Source organism: Heptranchias perlo, chromosome 2, assembly GCF_035084215.1.
Source record: "Heptranchias perlo isolate sHepPer1 chromosome 2, sHepPer1.hap1, whole genome shotgun sequence".
Taxonomy (NCBI): Eukaryota; Metazoa; Chordata; class Chondrichthyes; order Hexanchiformes; family Hexanchidae; genus Heptranchias; species Heptranchias perlo.
In genome coordinates, this window is record NC_090326.1 from 168,601,216 (window position 1) to 168,622,603 (window position 21,388).

General features: G+C 47.5%; 1 protein-coding gene across 3 annotated transcripts in view; it reads left to right on the forward strand.

The window, feature by feature from the left end:
* Positions 1-21,388, forward strand: part of zgc:86598 (STKc_CK2_alpha domain-containing protein) — a 74,476-nt gene that overhangs the window by 28,356 nt on the left and 24,732 nt on the right. For 2 of the 3 annotated variants that reach the window (XM_067968980.1, XM_067968988.1), the window contains exons 2-8: positions 4,274-4,411; positions 5,070-5,181; positions 6,352-6,453; positions 11,166-11,216; positions 13,110-13,169; positions 15,199-15,282; positions 18,375-18,485. In XM_067968980.1, the coding sequence (XP_067825081.1) occupies positions 4,311-4,411; positions 5,070-5,181; positions 6,352-6,453; positions 11,166-11,216; positions 13,110-13,169; positions 15,199-15,282; positions 18,375-18,485 (621 nt within the window). In that variant the 5' untranslated portion in view covers positions 4,274-4,310. Of the gene's footprint in view, positions 1-3,582; positions 3,761-4,273; positions 4,412-5,069; positions 5,182-6,351; positions 6,454-11,165; positions 11,217-13,109; positions 13,170-15,198; positions 15,283-18,374; positions 18,486-21,388 lie in introns of those variants that run through there. The other variant, XM_067968997.1, reaches the window with a different exon arrangement.

Below are 21,388 nucleotides of genomic sequence, written 5' to 3' on the forward strand. Positions count from 1 at the left end.
TGAAAGGCACTACAGAAATGCAAGTCTTTCTTCCTCCTTTCCTTCCCTTTCCATTCCTTCCTTCCTTCCCACCTTTACGTCCAAGTTGCAGGGCTGGCTTTGGCACAGAATGCCTGGTGTAACTAACTGGGCTGCTGCTGTAGTCAGTAGAAGACGAGAGACATCCAATGCACCAGACGCTTCTCACCCTGACCATCTTATGGGACTTCACCAAGTGGGGGAACTACGGACTTGAACACGTGCACCTGTTATTTGAAGCACAAGTAGCAATGGACCACTCTCCACATGAAAAGGAAGGTCTCAATAATAGGGCAGTGCTACTTTAGATAGTGACAAATGCGTTTCACTCAGCTTTCCTGGTGACCTTAATCAAGCCCAATCATGTGGGAAGGGAATGAAAAATGCAGTGAGTAAGATATCTTTTCGATCTTTTATATCGACTGTGCTCGGAATGAAAGATTAGAACGTTCCTTGGCTGTAACTCGAACTTGTTAGGTGTTTTTGCTGACTGTTGGCTTTTTCCAGTGGCTATAGATGTTAGAAAATTAGTTTTCAAGCCGATCCTTGTCACAGTTTGAGCAGGACGTCTGGTCTGCACAATGTCTGGAATGCTCTCTCCCCCAAAAGGCTGTGAAAGCTGGGGGTCAGTTGAAATTTTCCAGACTGAGCTCGATAGATTTTTGTTGGGTAAGGGTATTAAGGGATATGGAGCAAAGGATGTGAAGGCCTTAGAGAGGGTGCAGAGGAGATTTAATAGAATGATTCCAGGGATGAGGGACTTCAGTCATGTGGATAGACTGGAGAAGCTGGGGTTGTTCTCCTTGGAACAGAGACGAGGAGATTTGATAGAGGTTTTTTTTTATTCGTTCATGGGATGTGGGCGTCGCTGGCGAGGCCGGCATTTATTGCCCATCCCTAATTGCCCTTGAGAAGGTGGTGGTGAGCCGCCTTCTTGAACCGCTGCAGTCCGTGTGGTGACGGTTCTCCCACAGTGCTGTTAGGAAGGGAGTTCCAGAATTTTGACCCAGCGACGATGAAGGAACGGCGATATATTTCCAAGTCGGGATGGTGTGTGACTTTGAGGGGAACGTGCAGGTGGTGGTGTTCCCATGTGCCTGCTGCTCTTGTCCTTCTAGGTGGTAGAGGTCGCGGGTTTGGGAGGAGCTGTCGAAGAAGCCTTGGCGAGTTGCTCTAGTGCATCCTGTGGATGGTACACACTGCAGCCACAGTGCGCCAGTGGTGAAGGGAGTGAATGTTTAGGATGGTGGATAGGGTGCCAATCAAGCGGGCTGCTTTGTTCTGGATGGTGTCGAGCTTCTTGAGTGTTGTTGGAGCTGCACTCATTCAGGCAAGTGGAGAGTATTCCATCACACTCCTGACTTGTGCCTTGTAGATGGTGGAAAGGCTTTGGGGAGTCAGGAGGTGAGTCACTCGCCGCAGAATACCCAGCCTCTGACCCGCTCTCGTAGCCACAGTATTTATATGGCTGGTCCAGTTAAGTTTCTGGTCAATGGTGACCCCCAGGATGTTGATGGTGGGGGATTCAGCAATGGTTATGCCGTTGAATGTCAAGGGGAGGTGGTTAGACTCTCTCTTGTTGGAGATGGTCATTACCTGGCACTTGTCTGGCGCGAATGTTACTTGCCACTTATGAGCCCAAGCCTGGATGGTGTCCAGGTCTTGCTGCATGCAGGCTCGGACTGCTTCATTATTTGAGGGGTTGCGAATGGAACTGAACACTGTGCAGTCATCAGCGAACATCCCCATTTCTGACCTTATGATGGAGGGAAGGTCATTGATGAAGCAGCTGAAGATGGCTGGGCCTAGGACACTGCCCTGAGGAACTCCTGCAGCAATGCCCTGGGACTGAGATGATTGGCCTCTAACAACCACGACCATCTTCCTTTGTGCTAGGTATGACTCCAGCCACTGGAGAGTTTTCCCCCTTATTCCCATTGACTTCAATTTTACTAGGGTCTAGACAGAGTAGATAGAGAGAAACTGTTCCCATTGGCAGAAGGGTCAAGAACCAGAGGGCATAGATTTAAGGTGATTGGCAAAAGAACCAAAGGTGACATGAGGAAAAACTTTTTTATACAGCGAGTGGTTAGGATCTGGAATGCACTGCCCGAGGGGATGGTAGAGGCAGATTCAATCATGGCCTTCAAAAGCGAACTGGACATGTACTTGAAACGAAAAAATGTGAGGGCAGTGGGACTAGCTGGATTACTCATGCATAGAGCCGGCGCGGACTCAATGGGCTGAATGGCCTCCTTCCGTGCTGTAACCGTCTATGATTCTATAAAGGCCAGTAAATAGGGTTGAGGTACAGATCAGCAATGACCTAATTGAATGACGCAACAGGCTCGAGGGGGTTCCTATGAAATAATTAAGATGGGCTGAATGGCCTTCCTCGTCTGTAATGACCTTGTGACACCCTGCTAAATTCAGACCCTTTCCCTGAGGTAAAAGTGCAGTGTTGGTGCCCTGTCCCAAGAAACCGTATGTTAAACCTAGGCTGGTCCAACTCCTGTAGTTTGGTCAGAGAAATATGATCAGTTGCATAGCTGTTAACCTGGTGGCAAAATCCAGTCCAGTTGGGAACAACTGTTGGAGAAGTTCAGCTGGACATGTCATGTGCTGTGCTCGACAATTTGGAGTGTTTCCCTTTTATTGGGGTGTTCCAATTCAGATTAGCACCAGAAAATATTGGATTGGCGGGGGGGGGGTGCAAAAACACCACAGACAAGATCGGTTTAGTGCCTTTAAGGTAAAAGTTTGTATCAGTTCTTGGCAGCGATGGGGTTGCCCTAATTGATACAGCATCGGGACCATTGCAGAAATAGAGTTCGATCTGGTTAGTTGCTGTATTTGCAAATGTAGCTGTGTAACGCACTCCAACGATGTACGTTTGGCCACTTTGCAATTATATTGCACATCACAAGTGTAAAACATTTCGTCCCCGCAAATTGTTTTGGAAGGGACAATTCTCTGGCCGTGCATCCCCCAATACGTGGCTCAACAAGAGGGATAAAATCAAGTGACTGTTTTAACATTGAATTGCATTTGTTCTCGATCCAATCTACAAATTTTGTAGCTTGAATCCAGTACGTGACTGGAGCAGGGAGCACCGTTCACCTTTGTGTACGTTTAGGAATTAGAAACTCCAGTGTTCAGTGTTGAATTCAAAGAGTCAAAGTGGAGACAAAAGTCAGTGTTCTGCCACTTGATGTTCTCCATTTTACTCTGTACCTACCTGGGATCTCTCTGATCCTGTGGCTGGATCTAATGCAAGGTTGCGTTCACCCTCTAGCCTGAATTGTTTCATATTCTCACAACTCTTCTTCACACAGAGAGAGTGGTGAGAATGTGGAACCCGCTGTCATATGGAGTGGTTGAAGCAGATAGCATTGATGCATTTAAGGGGAGGCTTGATGTATACATGAGGGAGAAGGGATTAGAAGGATATGGGAGCAGATGGGAAGGGGTAATTAGGATGGGAGGAGGCTCATGTGGAGTATAAACACCGGCATAAACCAGATGGGCTGAATGGCCTGTTTCTGTGCTGCACATTCTACGTACTATGAAATGCCACTAGATGGTCCAGCGGCCTCCCTAAACATTCACTCCCTTCACCACCGGCGCACAGTGGCTGCAGTGTGTACCATCCACAGGATGCATTGCAGCAACTCACCAAGGCTTCTTCGACAGCACCTCCCAAACGTGCGACCTCTACCACCTAAAAGGACAAGAGCAACAGGTACATGGGAACAACACCACCTGCACGTTCCCCTCCAAGTCACACACCATCCCGACTTGGAAATATATCGCCGTTCCTTCATCGTCGCTGGGTCAAAACCCTGGAACTCCCTTCCTAACAGCACTGTGGGAGAACCTTCACCACACGGACCGCAGCAGTTCAAGAAGGCGGCTCACCACCACCTTCTCGGGCAATTAGGGATGGGCAACGACACCCGCATCCCATGAACGATTTTTTAAAAACCGCAGCACTGCGCTGACCTATATGATTACTGTTTTATATTGACCTGAGCTCTGTCTCTCCCCCTCTTGTGAATCTAATGCTGGACACACAAGCCTGCGCTGACCCCCTAGTCTGAGTTGTCTGCACTACCTGTCTTTTTGATTCTGTCAGCAGGTCCTTTTTAGGAATGTTGCTTGTACCCAACCGATCAGGTGGAAAGCACGATTCCACTTTTGTAGGGACAACAGGTGTAAGTGTAACTGAAAATTAACTGTTCACCTTGTGTTGCAGGTAACGCAGGAAGTGGCCATTTCATCTCTTTCACACCATGTCAGGGCCAGTGCCGAGCAGGGCTCGGGTGTACGCGGACGTTAACACACAGCGACCCCGCGAGTACTGGGACTATGAATCGCATGTCGTTGAATGGGGGTAAGCACATCTCTCTGTCTCTTTGTCCGTATGTCTGTCTGTGTCTCTCTCTCTCTCTGTCTGTGTCTCTGTCTGTCTGTCTCTGCCTCGTTATCTCCATCTATCTCTCCCTCTCTCTCTGTTTCTTTCTCTTTGTCTCTCTTTCCCTGCCTCTCTCTCTCCCTCTCTGTTTATTTATTCATTCGTGGGATGTGGGCGTCGCTGGCAAGGCCAGCATTTATTGGCCTCGCCCGCTGCCTCACTCGCTTCCTCGCTCCTCTTATGGTGGCCCCCAGTTTTTAATTTGTCATGGAGATGGAAGTAGATCGTCTTTGGGTTGTAATCTCAGCTCAGGGTCATCAATGAATTAGATAAACCTTTTATCCAAAAAATCGAATTCTCCTGAACCCGTGGTTAATTATCCAGTGTCTTGTTAACCGTCCTTTTCAGGATCTAGGTACCCACTGTTGGAGCTGTCAAGTGGTAAGTAAAGGCTCCAGAACAAGTGAGGTTGAGTAAGGACTCCTGGGGTCTCCCTCTGCCCTCTTGCCCCCTCCCCCTACCCATTTGTCAGCACCACAGAGGAGATAGCGGTTCCAAAGTGGCCAAACAAAGTGACCTGTGATTGACGGGTTAGCTTGTTCAAGTGTTGCTATTATTACTTTGTTTCCTCCCACAGCAATCAGGACGATTATCAGTTAGTTCGCAAATTAGGCCGTGGAAAATACAGCGAAGTCTTTGAAGCCATCAACATCACCAATAACGAGAAAGTAGTCGTCAAAATACTGAAGGTGGGTGTTGATGGCCAGTCATACTGCATTACTTAGTCGTGTGCTTTTTCTTTCCAACTTGCATTTTTCCGTTTTCTCTTCCTGTTTTCAGTTACTTCCCTTTCACCATCTCAGGACATCCCAAAGCGCTTTACAGCCAATCAAGTACTTTTGAAGTATAGTCACTCTTGTAACGTAGGAAACGCAGCAGCCAATTTGCGCACAGCAAGATCCCACAAACAGCAATGTGATAATGACCAGATAATCTGTTTTTTAATGATGGTTGAGGGATAAATATTGGCCAGGACTTCGGGGAGAACTTCCCTGTTCTTCTTCGAAATAGTGGCCATGGGATCTTTTATATCCACCTGAGAGGGCAGACGGGGTCTCGGTGTAACGTCTCATCCGAAAGGCGACACCTCCAACAGTGCAGCACTCCCTCAGTACTGGGACTGGACTGTCAGCCTGGATTATGTGCTTCAAGTCTCTGGAGTGGGGTTTGAACCCACAACCTTCTGACTCAGAATGGAGACTGCTACAAGCACACAGTCGGCAGATTGCAAGGGCACTGCGTTTGTTTTACGAATCCCGTGCAAACTCTACTGAATTAGACCACACTTGGAGCACTGTGAACAGTTCTGGTTTCCATTTAATAAAAAGGATATAGAGGCACAAGAGAAGGTGCAAAAAAGATTTACTAGGATGATATGAGAACCGATAGGTTATACCTATCAGGAAAGATTGAGCAGGTTGGGGCTTTTTTGTCTAGAAAAGAGAAGACCGAGGGGTGACCTGATAGAGGTCTTTAAGATTATGAAAGGTTTTGATAGGGTGGACGTAGAGAAAATGTTTCCATTTGTGGGGGAGACCAGAACTAGGGGCCATAAAAATAAGATAGTCACTAATAAATCCAATAGGGAATTCAGGAGAAACTTCTTTACCCAGAGAGTGGTGAGAATGTGGAACTCGCTACCACAAGGAGTAGTTGAGACTAATAGCATAGATGCATTTAAGAGGAAGCTAGATAAACACACGAGGGAGAAAGGAATAGAAGGATATGATGATAGGGTGAGATGAAGTAGGGAGGGAGGAGGCTCGTGTGGAGCATAAACACCGGCATGGACCTGTTGGGCCGAATGGCCTGTTTCTGTACATTCTGTGTAATTCTACATAAATTCTTTGTTTCCACAGCCAGTAAAAAAGAAGAAGATCAAGCGAGAGATAAAGATTTTAGAGAACCTGCGTGGTGGTCCCAATATCATAAACCTGCTAGACATAGTAAAAGACCCAGTGGTGAGTACCGAACATTGCCGGGGGGCTTTACTCCAGCTTTTGGGTTCACAGTTGGGCAGAAAGGTCGGGAGGAGGGGACATCGGCGATCAGAGGAAAGTGATTACAAGTCTTCTGCCAGCCACACCAAGAGATCGTTCCTGTAAAATGCATCAGATGAGAGTGTTGTATCTTGGAATGAAATGGAGGAGAGATTCGGGTGGCTTTTGTGCTGCTGCTCAGTCCTGCTCAAAATTAAAGAATTACCATGGAGCCCCCTTTGATGAATAAAATTTCGCTGCACTAACTTTCTTGTAGTTTCCCAGCCTCCTGGCTCTATGTTCTCCAGGCCCACCCGCTGCATTTCAGTCAGCTATTTGCCCATAAGAAAACCCAGAGAAAGAAAAGTCAATTCGGCCCATCAAGCCCTCTCCATCCAGGACCACCTCCAGGTTCTACCATGTACCTCCCTCCCAAAATTCAGCAGTGCTATTCTGGCCCCTTCCAACTGGCTGCTGCCTGGTGCTGTCCCTCCTAATATGCAATTGGCACCTCCCCTGGTCAACATGCCCTTGAACCTCAAAATTAAATCAGGGCAGCAATTTGCCACACTTCTAATGCCGTACTGACGCAGGGTTCATCAGACAGGATGGGCCCGAGGTGGCAGCAGCAAGGTGAGAGAGTGAGTGGAGTGTGAGGCAACAGGTGAGGGAGAGTTGGACAGGTTAGTTCATCAGGTCAAGAGAGAAAGTGGAGGGGAGTTGGATAGGTGAGTTAACCAGGTCGAGAGAGAGTGGAGTGTGAGGAAACAGGTGAGGGAGAGTTGAACAGGTGAGTTCACCAGGTCGAGAGAGAGTGGAGTGTGAATGGACAGGTGAGTTCACCAGGTCGAGAGAGTGGAGTGTGAGGAAACAGGTGAGGGAGAGTTGGACAGGTGAATTCACCAGGTCGAGAGAGAGCAGAGTGTGAGAAAACAGGTGAGGGAGAGTTGGACAGGTGAATTCAGCCGCGGGTGGGGAGAGCTCGTCAAAGCTCACTTCAATACTGAATTGAGCTGGCTCAAGCAGAAGCAATAGGAAAATGCCCGCGTGGAATGGCCCAGATAAAATAAGAGGCAAAGGAGCAATTCATTTGATCAGTTACAGTCATCCACTGATGGTGCTTCAGAGATTGGCTGCCCCCACCTTCACATGATGTGGAGATGCCAGTGATGGACTGGGGTGGACAAATGTAAGGAATCTTACAACACCAGGTTATAGTCCAACAGTTTTATTTGAAAATCACAAGCTTTCGGAGGCTTTCTCCTTCGAAGCAGTCGCATGCTGTGAAGGGGGAATTGTAGATGCTCCCTGGAAGGATGAGTTGAAAGGTCTCACAAACAAAAAGGCAAGAAAATAGAACATTTTTGTTGGTGTGGGTCTCCCTGTGTGTCTTTGCCTCACTGACTATCGTTTATATTGATGCGCTGTTACGTAATTACCGTAACTAACCCCTCTGTGACAGTTTACCTATATTATATCCCCCCCCCCCCCCAGTCACTAACGAACTTGTCCGTGGTGATTATTAATTTTGCTCGGCTCGGGAACAGAGAGTCGGGAACCAGATGTATTTGATTGAAATCCTTTATTTGGTTTCTTTATTGTTTCTACACTTCATAATACAGTATCATTCTAAGTTTATTGATGAATTTAGTCCAACATTTATACACTCCCATGTGCTTGCTAGAACCTGTGTCCTTTTCCCCGAACGTCTGTCAGCTCCCCGTTCCCTCGCCCAGATTAGCTGTGTTGCAACTTCCTGGACTATCGTAGGCTCCTCTTGTCAGCAATTCACCCCGGTCCTCTACACACCTTTTATAATCCACCTGTCAGGACCAGTTCCAGTGGCTTACATATTTGGAACATAAGGTCAGGTTTCTGATGTCTGTTGTTCCCCTTATCTTGTTTTTAACCGTCCTTAAGGTCTCTTGCGTGTTAGCCCTCCCTTCTGTTTTTTAACATTTTGTTGAATCCTCACAACCGTTACTCGCTTTAACCACGTGCACGTCTCCATATAAGTGACCGCTCGCTCAGTACATATCAGAATTCTGTTTCTCTTTTCATGCCAGCAGTGTCCTCGTTTCAATTTTATTGGAGTCTATCAGCAATGCCTTTGTTTTTGCAGACGCATAGATTCCAACAAGCAAGGGAATCAAAGCTTTTTAATTTGGCTTGAGAATCTGACCTTTTTCCCCCATATAGTTTAAAAAAAAACTTAAACAAAATTTTAACTTCAGTTAAAATAGCACAATGATTCATAAGAAACATGCATGTATAATGAAACACGACCTATGGTTTTCTGTTGAGCAGTTTGCTGGTCGTTAATTGCCCCGTCCCTCTGGCATATCTGTTGAATCTCTCATTCCTCACTTTTCCCTCAATTTTATATCAACCTTCAAGGCTACGGCAGCCCAGTTGTTAAGGTACTCGACCAGTAACCTAGAGGTTGCGAGTTCAAATCCCACCGTGGCTAGTTGTTAAACACTAGGGAAAAAATGACCGTGAAAGCTGCCGGATTTTGGTCAAAATCCAACTGGTTCCCTAATGTCCTTCAGGGGAGGGAACCCAATCTGGCCTACACCTGACTCCAGTCCTGCACTCTTGATTCTTTCAGGTCAATCAGAGATGGGCAATAAATACTGGCTTGCCCACATCCCAAAATCAGATTTTTTTTAAATGCCTTGCGTTCTGATGAAGGGACAGATGCAGACTGACCTGTGTATTTCCATCACTTTCTGTTTTTGTTTCAGTTTTTTCTATTTATTTTACTGATTTGAAATAGTAAGGGAGTGCAGTGCAGATTCACCAGAATGATACCTGTGCTAAATTATGAGGACAGGTCGCATGGACTAGGCTTGTATTCCCTTGAGTATAGAAGATTAAGGGGTGATCTGATCGAAGTATTTAAGATGATTAAAGGATTTAATAGGATAGATAGATCAGCCATGATCTTATTGAATGGTGGAGTAGGTTCGAGGGGCCGTATGGCCTACTCCTGCTCCCATTTCTTATGTTCTTAGAGAAACTATTTCCTCTGGTGGGGGAGTCTAGAACAAGGGGGCATAACCTTAAAATTAGAGCTCGGCTGTTCAGGGGTGATGTCAGGAAGCACTTCTTCACACAAAGGGGAATGGAAATCTGGAACTCTCTTCCCCCAAAAAGCTGTTGAGGCTGGGGGTCAATTAAAAATTGAGAGATTTTTGTTAGGCAAGAGCATTAAGGGTTACGGAACCAAGGCGAGGAAATGGAGTTAAGATACAGGTCAGTCATGATCTAATGGAATGGCAGAACAGCCTTGAGGGGCTGAATGGCCTCCTCCTGATCCTATCTTCCTCTGTTTCCACCCCCCCCCCCCCCCACCTCCGCACCCTGACTCAATGGGGATCGGGGGATCGGGCGGGAAAGTGGAGTTGAGGTCGAAAATCAGCCATGATCTTATTGAATGGCGGAGCAGGCTCGAGTGGCCATGTGGCCTACTCCTGCTCCTGTTTCTTATGTTCTCCCCCTAAACACAAGTGATTTGACCAGTCCCCATCACTGTGACTGCTGTTACTAGCCAGCATGACTGAGCTACCCAGGTGTGTATCCCCTCTTGACTTTTCTCACTGTCCCAGTGGATAAATACGTAGCCTGTGCTTAACACGTCCCTCCCCCGGCTGCACACTGAGCTCAGGAATCGGTGGTGGAGAGGAATCGTGGTTCTGCAGCGCAGCGCGTCAGTGCTCCTGGGACAGCGTGCTCGCATAGTATCTTTGCTTTAACTGGGTTTTTAATCTCTTCTCTCCCTCGCCCATCACCGCACCCCCCCCCCCCCCCCCCCCCCACCCACCGAAAAATAGCATGATAAGTTTTTGAAAACTGTCGCTGGTCCCACTTTGTGAATCGGCTGAGAACTCGTAAGTGATTCCGTGTGGAGGAGAGAGGCGGCTGCAGAGCAGTGAAACCCTGGATTCTGAACGGCACGGGAAAGATCCCGATCGACCAGTGTCTGACCCGACAGGAACACTGGAGGGATCCTCCGAGCGGGTGGCGTGCCCACTGTTGTGTTTCCTGATTATTTTCTCCCTCCTCTCCTGAAGCCGGTGACTTGCTCAGTCGGAGAGTCGACACCCTGTGGGGGAGGGGCTGGTGCTGCTTCACGCATTAAGCCTGGATATTTGAGTGTGGGCGGGTTTTTTGACCATGGGAGGTATCACAGACAAGCTCAGTGATGCCCTCAGCTGACGTGCAGGTACACATTGTCCAGCAATGGCCACTATATAATGACCGTATCTGATAACGTGTTATATTTTTAAACCCCGCACCTGTGGAGCCACTTGTAATATCCCCATCAGCACCCCAAATAAGGTTGAATAACTCTGCCCGGACCAGTGATCAAATGAGGACTCCCTGGTCTGTGTGGTTCAGTATCAGACCATACAACATTTACCCACTGAGCTGAATTTGCTTGTTGTCTTGCCCTTAGGAACGCTGTTTAGACGGCCAATAAGTGAGGTTCAAAAGCCAAACCGCGTAGAATTATGTAGCGAAATGGTATTAGATTAATGAATGATCTGTGTACAGCTCATTTGGAAATGTTGCTAAAAGTTAATTTAGTCTGGAGCGATTCTTCCTTTCTGAACAGACCTTATTTATCTACACGCAGGACTAAAAACAACTTTCTTTTCTTTCCATGTCTTGGAATGGGCCTTTCTCAGTCTCGGACACCTGCGCTAGTGTTTGAACACATAAACAACACAGATTTTAAGGTAAGTCAAATAATGGTTTGTTTTGGAGTAGTGATTACAGGAGGTGTGTAGTAATTATAGGCAGCGAAAGTACTGCAAGGTGTGGATGCAGGTAGAACTTCATATTACAGACAGAGGCCATTCAGCCCATCGTGTCTGTGCCAGCTCTTTGTTTCAGTAATCCAAAATTAATCCCACTGCCCTGCGCTCGCCCCATAGCCCTATATCTCCCTCTGCTCTGTATGTTTATCTAATCTTCCCTTAAAGTGGAGTGGCCTTTGCCTCACCCACTCCCCGTGATGAAGCAGTCTATGCTCCATAAACCGTCTGCTTAAAGAAATTGCTCCTAACCCCTCTCCTCACTCTCTTAGTGACAAGTTTAAATTGTCACTGAGTCTCCAACCAGAGGAAATAATCTTTCTCTCTTCTCTATCAAAACCCTTCAAAATTTTAAAAGCTTGTATTATAACTCTTATCCTTCTCTACTCCAGTGGAAGTAGTCCCAGTATCGGAGGGACTTCAGTTATGTGGAGAGACTGGAGAAGCTGGGGTTGTTCTCTTTAGAGCAGAGAAGATTAAGGAGAGCTTTAATAGAGGTGTTTAAATTATGAGGGGTTTTGATGAAGTAAATAAGGAGAAACTGTTTCCAGTGGCAGGAGGATCGATAACCAGAGGACACAGATTTAAGGTAATTGGCAAAAGAACCAGAGGGAAGATGAGGAGAAATTTTTTTACACAGCGAGTAGTTATGATCTGGAATGCACTGCCTGAAAGGATGGTGGAAGCAGATTCAATAGTAACTTCCAAAAGGGAACCGGATAAATACTTGAAAAGAAAAATTTGTAGGGCTATGGGGAAAGAGCAGGGAAGTGGGACTAATTTGGATAGCTCTTTCAGAGAGCAGGCACAGGCACGATGGGCTGAAAGGGCTTCTTCTGTGACGTATAATTCTCTGATTCTATCTCAAATGTCTCATCATAACTATAGTTTCCCATCTCTGGCTAGTCTACACTGTGAGCTTTAGATATGTTACATACTCTGAACTAGAAAAGGCCATTAGGCTCGTGCACACTTACCCCACCTCGCACTGGACTCATGCCCATATCCCCACCCTTCCTACCCCAACCTTCTGGGCGAGGCAAAAAAAAGTCAATTCAGGAGACCGCTGTCAAAAAGTCCTCTCTGACCCTTCAAAGGGAATCAGCCAAGAGACCCTAAAATCCTACCTTCTGACTGCCGTGATCTTGTTTTACAAAAATGCATTGAAGGACTGAGGAGTCAGCCTTCACTGCCACCTCCAGAATCCTGTTCCACAGGCTGATCTCCCTCTGAGAAAAATAAAACTACTGCACAACCAACCTCTCTCCCTGCTCCCTCAGTTTAAATCGGTGCCCCCTGATTCTTGCACTTGCAAGGCACTATGTATTTGGACTCCTAGGTGTGTCTGTTCCTGTACACTCTTCACTGTCTTTCCATTGAATTTATACTCAGAGTCCTTGTTTTTTACCTCCCTAAAATGTATTGCCTGTCAGTTCTCTGCATTAAATTGCATCTGTCATCTGTCAGCCCATTCCACTAGCCCGTCTTCCTGAAGTCTTTTAACAGGCTCTATAACTGTTGCCAAACTTCCCTACTTTGCGTTGTCAGTAACACGCTAATATTGTGTATGTTACTCCCAAGTTAAGTGACTAGAAGAATGTGACTTTTGTTTTTAAAAAGGCCAGGCCACTGCCCCAGGACTCTGGAACTTCCTTGATACTATCCCAAGTGATCCAAGAGGTTCCATCCAAAACCAGACGCCATTTGCCAAATGTTCTGTTATCCTGGAATTCTTGCACCTGCCCTTGCCCGAGGTTTTGGAGGGAGAGGGGGAGATTTACAAGGATAATGTGTGTTCTTTCCTCAATTCCACAGCAATTGTACCAGACGTTATCGGACTATGACATCCGATGCTACATGTATGAGATTCTAAAGGTGAGGAGCCTCTTTGTTTGCAGGTGTGTTCTGGTTGTTGAAAGCTGGATCTGATACAGTATCCCAACCTCGTCCTGGCTTGTGAAAGCGTCTTGTCTGTGTTGCAAAACTGTGGTGTGAAGCTGACGCTGGATATTGGGGTTGGGGGATGGGAGGTGATGAGAATATCAATTTTGCTGGGGAAGGGATGTTTGGATCAGGGGGAGTGATGGGAATAGGCGGGAGTATAAAGCCGAGGCATGGTACCGATCAAGAAACACTGGTTTGTCCTCTTCCCTAATTTTTTATTCATTCCTGGGATGTGGGAGTGATATTTGTTGCCCATCCTTGGTTGTCCTGGGTTGATACAACTCGGTGACTTGCTTAGGCCACTTCAGAGGGCAGTTGAAAGTCAATCACGTTGGGTAAGGACGGCAGGTTTCCTTCCCTAAAGGGACGTTAATGAACCAGTTGGGTTTTTACGACAAGCTGACAGCTCCGTGGTCACTTTTACTGATGCCGGCTTTTTATTTCCAGTTTTTTTTAAAAACTGACTCCAAATTCTCAAACTGCCTTTGTGGGATTTGAACTCGCATTCTCTGGATTATTAGTCCAGTAACACAATCACTACGCTACCGTACCCATGCTGGGTAAAGGTCATCACCCAGTATGTACTTGGCCATCCAGACCAGAAGACCCTTGATCTGACTCCTTGTGCTGAGTTAGCGAATCCTAATGGGGCCAATAGTTGGGATCTTGCATTTGGCCTCAGAATGCCTGAGATGGAGGTTGTGGGGAATCGGCCTCAGTTCCTGCACCTGCTCAGTATCCAGTGCCACCTTCTGGAGAGAGCACGTGTGAATGCTCGGTGAGAAAAGGTTCAGGCTTGGCTGCGATTGCCTTCCATGTCAAACAAACTGCCACCACTTACTGACTGGGCAAAAGTCGGCACCTCCGACACCGACCCCAGCGAAGGTCGGCACCTCCGACACCGACCCCAGCGAAGGTCGGCACCTCCGACACCGACCCCAGCGAAGGTCGGCACCTCCGACACCGACCCCAGCGAAGGTCGGCACCTCCGACACCGACCCCAGCGAAGGTCGGCACCTCCGACACCGACCCCAGCGAAGGTCGGCACCTCCGACACCGACCCCAGCGAAGGTCGGCACCTCCGACACCGACCCCAGCGAAGGTCGGCACCTCCGACACCGACCCCAGCGAAGGTCGGCACCTCCGACACCGACCCCAGCGAAGGTCGGCACCTCCGACACCGACCCCAGCGAAGGTCGGCACCTCCGACACCGACCCCAGCGAAGGTCGGCACCTCCGACACCGACCCCAGCGAAGGTCGGCACCTCCGACACCGACCCCAGCGAAGGTCGGCACCTCCGACACCGACCCCAGCGAAGGTCGGCACCTCCGACACCGACCCCAGCGAAGGTCGGCACCTCCGACACCGACCCCAGCGAAGGTCGGCACCTCCGACACCGACCCCAGCGAAGGTCGGCACCTCCGACACCGACCCCAGCGAAGGTCGGCACCTCCGACACCGACCCCAGCGAAGGTCGGCACCGACCCCAGCGAAGGTCGGCACCGTCCCCAGCGAAGGTCGGCACCGTCCCCAGCGAAGGTCGGCACCGTCCCCAGCGAAGGTCGGCACCGTCCCCAGCGAAGGTCGGCACCGTCCCCAGCGAAGGTCGGCACCGTCCCCAGCGAAGGTCGGCACCGTCCCCAGCGAAGGTCGGCACCGTCCCCAGCGAAGGTCGGCACCGTCCCCAGCGAAGGTCGGCACCGTCCCCAGCGAAGGTCGGCACCGTCCCCAGCGACCCGGGATCTTTCTGATCCGGCAGGTCCAGCTAGAGCCGTCGCTGGAGTCATCAAAACAAATTCATTGCACCTTTCAGCTGATTGCGTTGCAGCTTCTGTTATCCATAAACCCCCATGTGACCTGCTCCTGCTGCCCTGAGCCTGCTGTAAATATTGAATTTTCTTTTTGTGCAATGAGCTGACTGTTTGTTTGTTTGTTTGTTTGTTTGTGATTGCCCCTCAGGCCCTGGATTACTGTCACAGTATGGGGATTATGCACAGAGACGTCAAACCTCACAATGTGATGATCGATCACGAGCACAGAAAGGTATTGTACCACAGTAGGCTGACAGTTCTAGGTCAGTTACAGGGAAGCACTGGACCTTCCTTCTGGAGCCTTGAGCCAAATCCAGGCAGCAGCTGCTAATGTTGACTAAGTACTTTGTTCTCCGGTCCCCCGCCCACCCAGAAGGCAGTGAGCTATAGTCCAGTTCAGTGGATGCCCGATACAGGAGTGTTGGTCACTGGTGGCACTGGGTGAGTTCCTCTCTGAAACCTCCAACTCCATTCTACCCTGTGCGTGCACTAGCTGTACTCAGTGCTAAAGTTGTGTAGGTCTCATAAGCCCTGGCTTGGGCTGTTAATAACTCGAGACCCTGGCTTCTCCTGGGACTCTCGGCTTGACCAGTCCCAGGCTACTGGTGGGGAAGTCCAGAACAAGGGGGCATAACCTTAAAATTCGAGCTAGGCCGTTCAGGGGTGATGTCGGGAAGCACTTCTTCACACAAAGGGGACTGGAAACCTGGAACTCTCTCCCCCAAAAAGCTGGAGGCTGGGGGTCAATTGAAAATTTAAAAACTGAGATTGATAGATTTTTGTTAGGCAAGGGAATGAAGGGTTACGGAACCAAGGCGGGGAAATGGAGTTAAGATACAGATCAACCGTGATCTAATTAAATGGTGGAACAGGCTTGAGGGGCTGAATGGCCTCATCCTGTTCCTGTGTTCCTCCAACTTAGTTAAAATTTCAGTTAGAAATTCAATTTTTAAACAATTTTCAACTGGGTAAACTTTATTATGATTTTTTTCAAGTGGTTAGTTATTCGAGGTCAGTGGAATCATAGAAGTTTACAACATGGAAACAGGCCCTTCGGCCCAACATGTCCATGTCGCCCAGTTTATACCACTAAGCTAGTCCCAATTGCCTGCACTTGGCCCATATCCCTCTATACCCATCTTACCCATGTAACTGTCCAAATGCTTTTTAAAAGACAAAATTGTACCCGCCTCTACTACTGCCTTTGGCAGCTCGTTCCAGACACTCACCACCCTTTGAGTGAAAAAATTGCCCCTCTGGACCCTTTTGTATCTCTCCCCTCTCACCTTAAATCTATGGCCCCTCGTTATAGACTCCCCTACCTTTGGGAAAAGATTTTGACTATCGACCTTATCTATGCCCCTCATTATTTTATAGACTTCTATAAGATCACCCCTTAACATCCTACTCTCCAGGGAAAAAAGTCTCAGTCTATCTAACCTCTCCCTATAAGTCAAACCATCAAGTCCCGGTAGCATCCTAGTAAATCTTTTCTGCACTCTTTCTAGTTTAATAATATCCTTTCTATAATAGGGTGACCAGAACTGTACACAGTATTCCAAGTGTGGCCTTACTAATGTCTTGTACAACTTCAATAAGACATCCCAACTCCTGTATTCAATGTTCTGACCAATGAAACCAAGCATGCTGAATGCCTTCTTCACCACCCTATCCACCTGTGACTCCACTTTCAAGGAGCTATGAACCTGTACTCCCAGATCTCTTTGTTCTATAACTCTCCCCAACGCCCTACCATTAACGGAGTAGGTCCTGGCCCGATTCGATCTATCAAAATGCATCATCTCACATTTATCTAAATTAAACTCCATCTGCCATTCATCGGCCCACTGGCCCAATTTATCAAGATCCCGTTGCAATCCTAGATAACCTTCTTCACTGTCCACAATGCCACCAATCTTGGTGTCATCTGCAAACTTACTAACCATGCCTCCTAAATTCTCATCCAAATCATTAATATAAATAACAAATAACAGCGGACCCAGCACCGATCCCTGTGGCACACCGCTGGTCACAGGCCTCCAGTTTGAACACAACCCTCTACAACCACCCTCTGTCTTCTGTCGTCAATCCAATTTTGTATCCAATTGGCTACCTCACCTTGGATCCCATGAGAGTAATAGCTGTCCAGCCTCTTGCATGGAACGTGATTCACATATCTAGTTGCTGCTAAGCATTTAAGGGGAAGCTAGATAAGTACATGAGGGAGAGAGGAATAGAAGGTTATGCTGATTGGGTGAGATTAAGTAGGGAGGGAGGAGGTTCGTGTGGAGCATAAACACCAGCCCGGATCTGTAGGGTAGAATGGCCTGTTTCTGTACTGTACATTCTATGTAATAAGTGCATGCTTCGTGGGAGCCAATTAGAAGCTGGTACCCATAACAACAACAACAAATTGCATTTACATAGCGCCTTTAATGTAGTAAAACATCCCAAAGCACTTCACAGGAGCGATTATCAAACAAAATTTGACACCGAGCCACATAAGGAGATATTACAACCAAAAGCTTGGTCAAAGAGGTAGGTTTTAAGCAGCAACTTAAAGGAGGAGAGAGAGGTAGAGAGACGGAGAGGTTTAGGGAGGGAATTCCAGACCTTAGGGCCTAGGCAGCTGAAGGCATAGCCGCCAATGATGGAACGATTAAAATTGAGGATGCTCAAGAGGTCGGAATTGGAGGAGGGCAGAGATCGCGGAGAGTTGTAGGGCTGGAGGAGGTTACAGAGATAGGGAGGGGTGTAGGACAATGTCCCTCACAGTCACATAGGATGTCATTTGTGACTTTGATAAGGGCCGTTTCAGTACTGTGGCAGGAGTGGAAACCTGATTGGAGGGATTCAAACAACCAATCAAAGTTCAGATTAATTGAGCACATGGTTCCCGTTGACCAATTCGATCGATCAAAAGCGACTGAGGATAGTTGCAATTTTAAAATTTATTTTCCCCCCACCTTTTCTTGGTGTCTCTGTGTCACACACTGAGGCCTGAGTACCCTGGTGTCAGACCTCCATCCTGTGTTGTGGTGTTGCTGTAGCTACTGAGGAGGAGGCAGTGGGTCCCTCCCGTGGGGAAACCCTGGGCCTGTGCTCTGTGCCTCATCACTGTGCAGCATGACTGCGAATTGTTTCTCGGCACTGTGGGGGGGATCACGGGGGGGTGGGGGGTCAGTGAGGCTGCTCCCTATCCTTGAGCTGCCTGAAATTCAGATCACGCCTTCCTCTCGTGATGTGGGGCAATGCAGAAAGGCCTTCAATGTTTGTCCTATTTTCCTGATTTGTGCTGTGTTTTTTCTCTCTCCTGACTTGTAGCTTCGATTAATAGACTGGGGCCTGGCGGAATTTTACCATCCAGGCCAGGAATACAATGTACGGGTGGCATCCAGATACTTCAAGGGTCCCGAGCTTTTGGTAGACTATCAGGTAGGTTTGCGAAGGGCCATACGGTCAGCTCCTTGAACAGATGAAATTGATGGGCAGGAAAAGACCAGCTGGTCCATCAAGTCTGCCCCACACCATGATGGCTGGAGCATCTTGACTAAACGCTCCCTCCCTCCCTCCAAGGGGGTTGGAGTACAAGAGTAATGAAGACTTAGAACAATTGTACAGGGGTTTGGTGAGACCTCACCTGCAGTACTGTGTACAGTTTTGGTCTCCTTATCTAAGGAAGGATATACATGCCTTCGAGGCGGTGTAGCGAAGGTTCCCTCGATTAATTGCTGGGATGAGAGGATTGTCCAATGAGGTGAGGTTGAGTAGAATGGGCCTATACTCTCTGCAGTTTAGAAGAATGAGAGGTGATCTAATTGAAACATATAAGATTATGAGGGGGCTTGACAGGGTAGATGCTGAGAAGTTGTTTCCCCTGGCTGGAGAGTCTAGAACTAGGGGGAGTTGCAGGATAAGGGGTCGACCATTTAAGACTGAGATGAGGAGGAATTTCTTCACTCAGAGGGTTGTGAAACTTTGGAATTCTCTACCCCAAAGGGCTGTGGATGCTTAGTCGTTGAGTATGTTCAAGGCTGAGATAAACAGATTTTTGGACTCTTAAGGGAATCAAGGGATATGGGGATGGGGCAGGAAAGTGGAGTTGAGGTCAAAGATCAGTCATGATCTGTTTGAATGACAGAGCAGGTTTGAGGGACCATGTGGCCTAGTCCTGCTCCTATTTCTTATGTTCTTATAGATTTAAAGTGATCGGCAAAAGAGCCAGAGGTGACATGAGGAAACGTTCTTTTACGCAGCGAGTTATGATCAGGAATGCACTGCCTGAAAGGGAGGTGGAAGCAGATTCAATAGTAACTTTAAAAATTAAATTGGATAAAAATTTGAAGGAAAAAAATTTACAGGGCTATGGGGAAAGCGCAGGGGAATTTGACTAAATGGATAGCTCTGTCAAAGAGCCAGCACAGGCACGATGGGCTGAATGGCCTCCTGTGCTGTAACTGCTATGATGCTATGAACTCGTAGGAATTCACAATCAAACCGTACCTGGCTTTGGCCACAGACCGCAACTTGAGCATTTAGGTCCTTTTCTGGTCATCGAGAGACACTTGAGTACTGGAGGCCCAGCGGGGGAAGAGCCGTGAGGCCGATCCCCAGGGTCAGGGGTCTGAGTTACCAGGATTGACTGCAGAGATTTGAGCGTTTCAGTTTTGAAAGGAGGTGACTGCGAGCTGATCTTAGAGGGATAGGAGATAGTCGAGGGAATAGAAACGTAGATCTAGAAAAATGCTTTAGAATAAACTATGAGGGCAGAACAAGTGGATACAGGTTCCAACTAGCAAAAGGCAAATCTAGGACTGATGTCCGGAATACGTTCTTCACACAGAGAGTGATCCAACACGTGGAGTGGAATCCCAGATAGAGCAGTGAAGGCAAAAACCCTGGGATCATATAATAAAAAAAACTAGATGCTCCAGTTAGGGGATGTGTAGGGTCTTTCCGGATGGATGAGAAGATTGATTGAATAGCCTTTCTCATCCGTAATTGTCTTGTGATCTTGTGTTTTGTGGGATCTTACTGTGCACAAAATAGCCGTCATTACAATACATAAGACACTGCACTCCAGAAATAATTCATTCTCTAGTGAATCGCTTTTCAGGTGTTTCTGAAGGGTGTGACTAGTGGCTTCAACGTAAACGCAAATCTTTTGTTCAAATTCACAGCTCCTGTGTTTCTCCCCTCCTGAAGGCACTGACTCTCTTGGGCAGTGGCAGCTCTCTGGTACCTGGGCCAAGTGGTCACTCTCCATGTGTGAACCTGGGCATTGAGTGTCAGTAAATCTCGCCCTGCACACTTCCCAGCATGGGCCATTCCTCACCTCCCTACCCCTAGACCTCCACATAGCCAATCAGGAACTGTTCCTTCTCCTCCCCTCAGTTCCTGGATCAGTTGGAGCAATGGAGATATAAGAACAAAAGAAATAGGAGCAGGAGTAGGCCGTAGCATTGTTAGTAAAGGAGGAAATCAATGCAATAGTGAGGAAGGATATTGGCTCGGAAAATCACAATGTGGAATCTGTATGGGTGGAGCTAAGAAACACCAAGGGGCAGAAAACGTTGGTGGGGGTTGTCTATAGGCCCCCAAACAGTAGTGGAGATGTGGGGGAAGGCATGAAACAGGAAATTAGAGACGCATGCAAGAAGGGTACAACTATAATCATGGGTGACTTTAATCTACATATAGATTGGTCAAACCAAATTAGCAATAATACTGTGGGGGAGGAATTCCTGGAGTGTGGACATGATGGATTTCTAGACCAATACGTTGAGGAGCCAACTAGAGAACAGGCGATCCTAGACTGGGTATTGTGCAATGAGAAAGGATTAATTAACAATCTTGTTGTGCGGGGTCCCTTAGGGAAGAGCGACCATAACATGATAGAATTCAAAATTAAGATGGAGAGTGAAGTAGTTGAATCCGAAACTAGGGGCCTGAATCTAAATAAAGGAAATTGCGAAAGTATGAGGTGCGAGTTGGCTATGATAGATTGGGGAACTTTACTAAAAGAGATGACGGTGGATAGGCAGTGGCTAATATTTAAAGAACGTGTGCAGGAATTACAACAATTATTCATTCCTGTCTGGTACAAAAATAAAACAGGAAAGGTGCCTCAACCGTGGCTTACAAAAGAAATTAGGGATAATATTAGATCCAAAGAGGAGATATATAAAATTGCCAGAAAAAGCAGCAAGCCTGAGGATTGGGAGCAGTTCAGAATTCAGCAAAGGAGGACAAAGAGGGGAAAAATAGAGTATGAGAGTAAACTAGCAGGGAACAGAAAAACTGACTGTAAAAGCTTCTATAAATATGTCAAGAGAAAA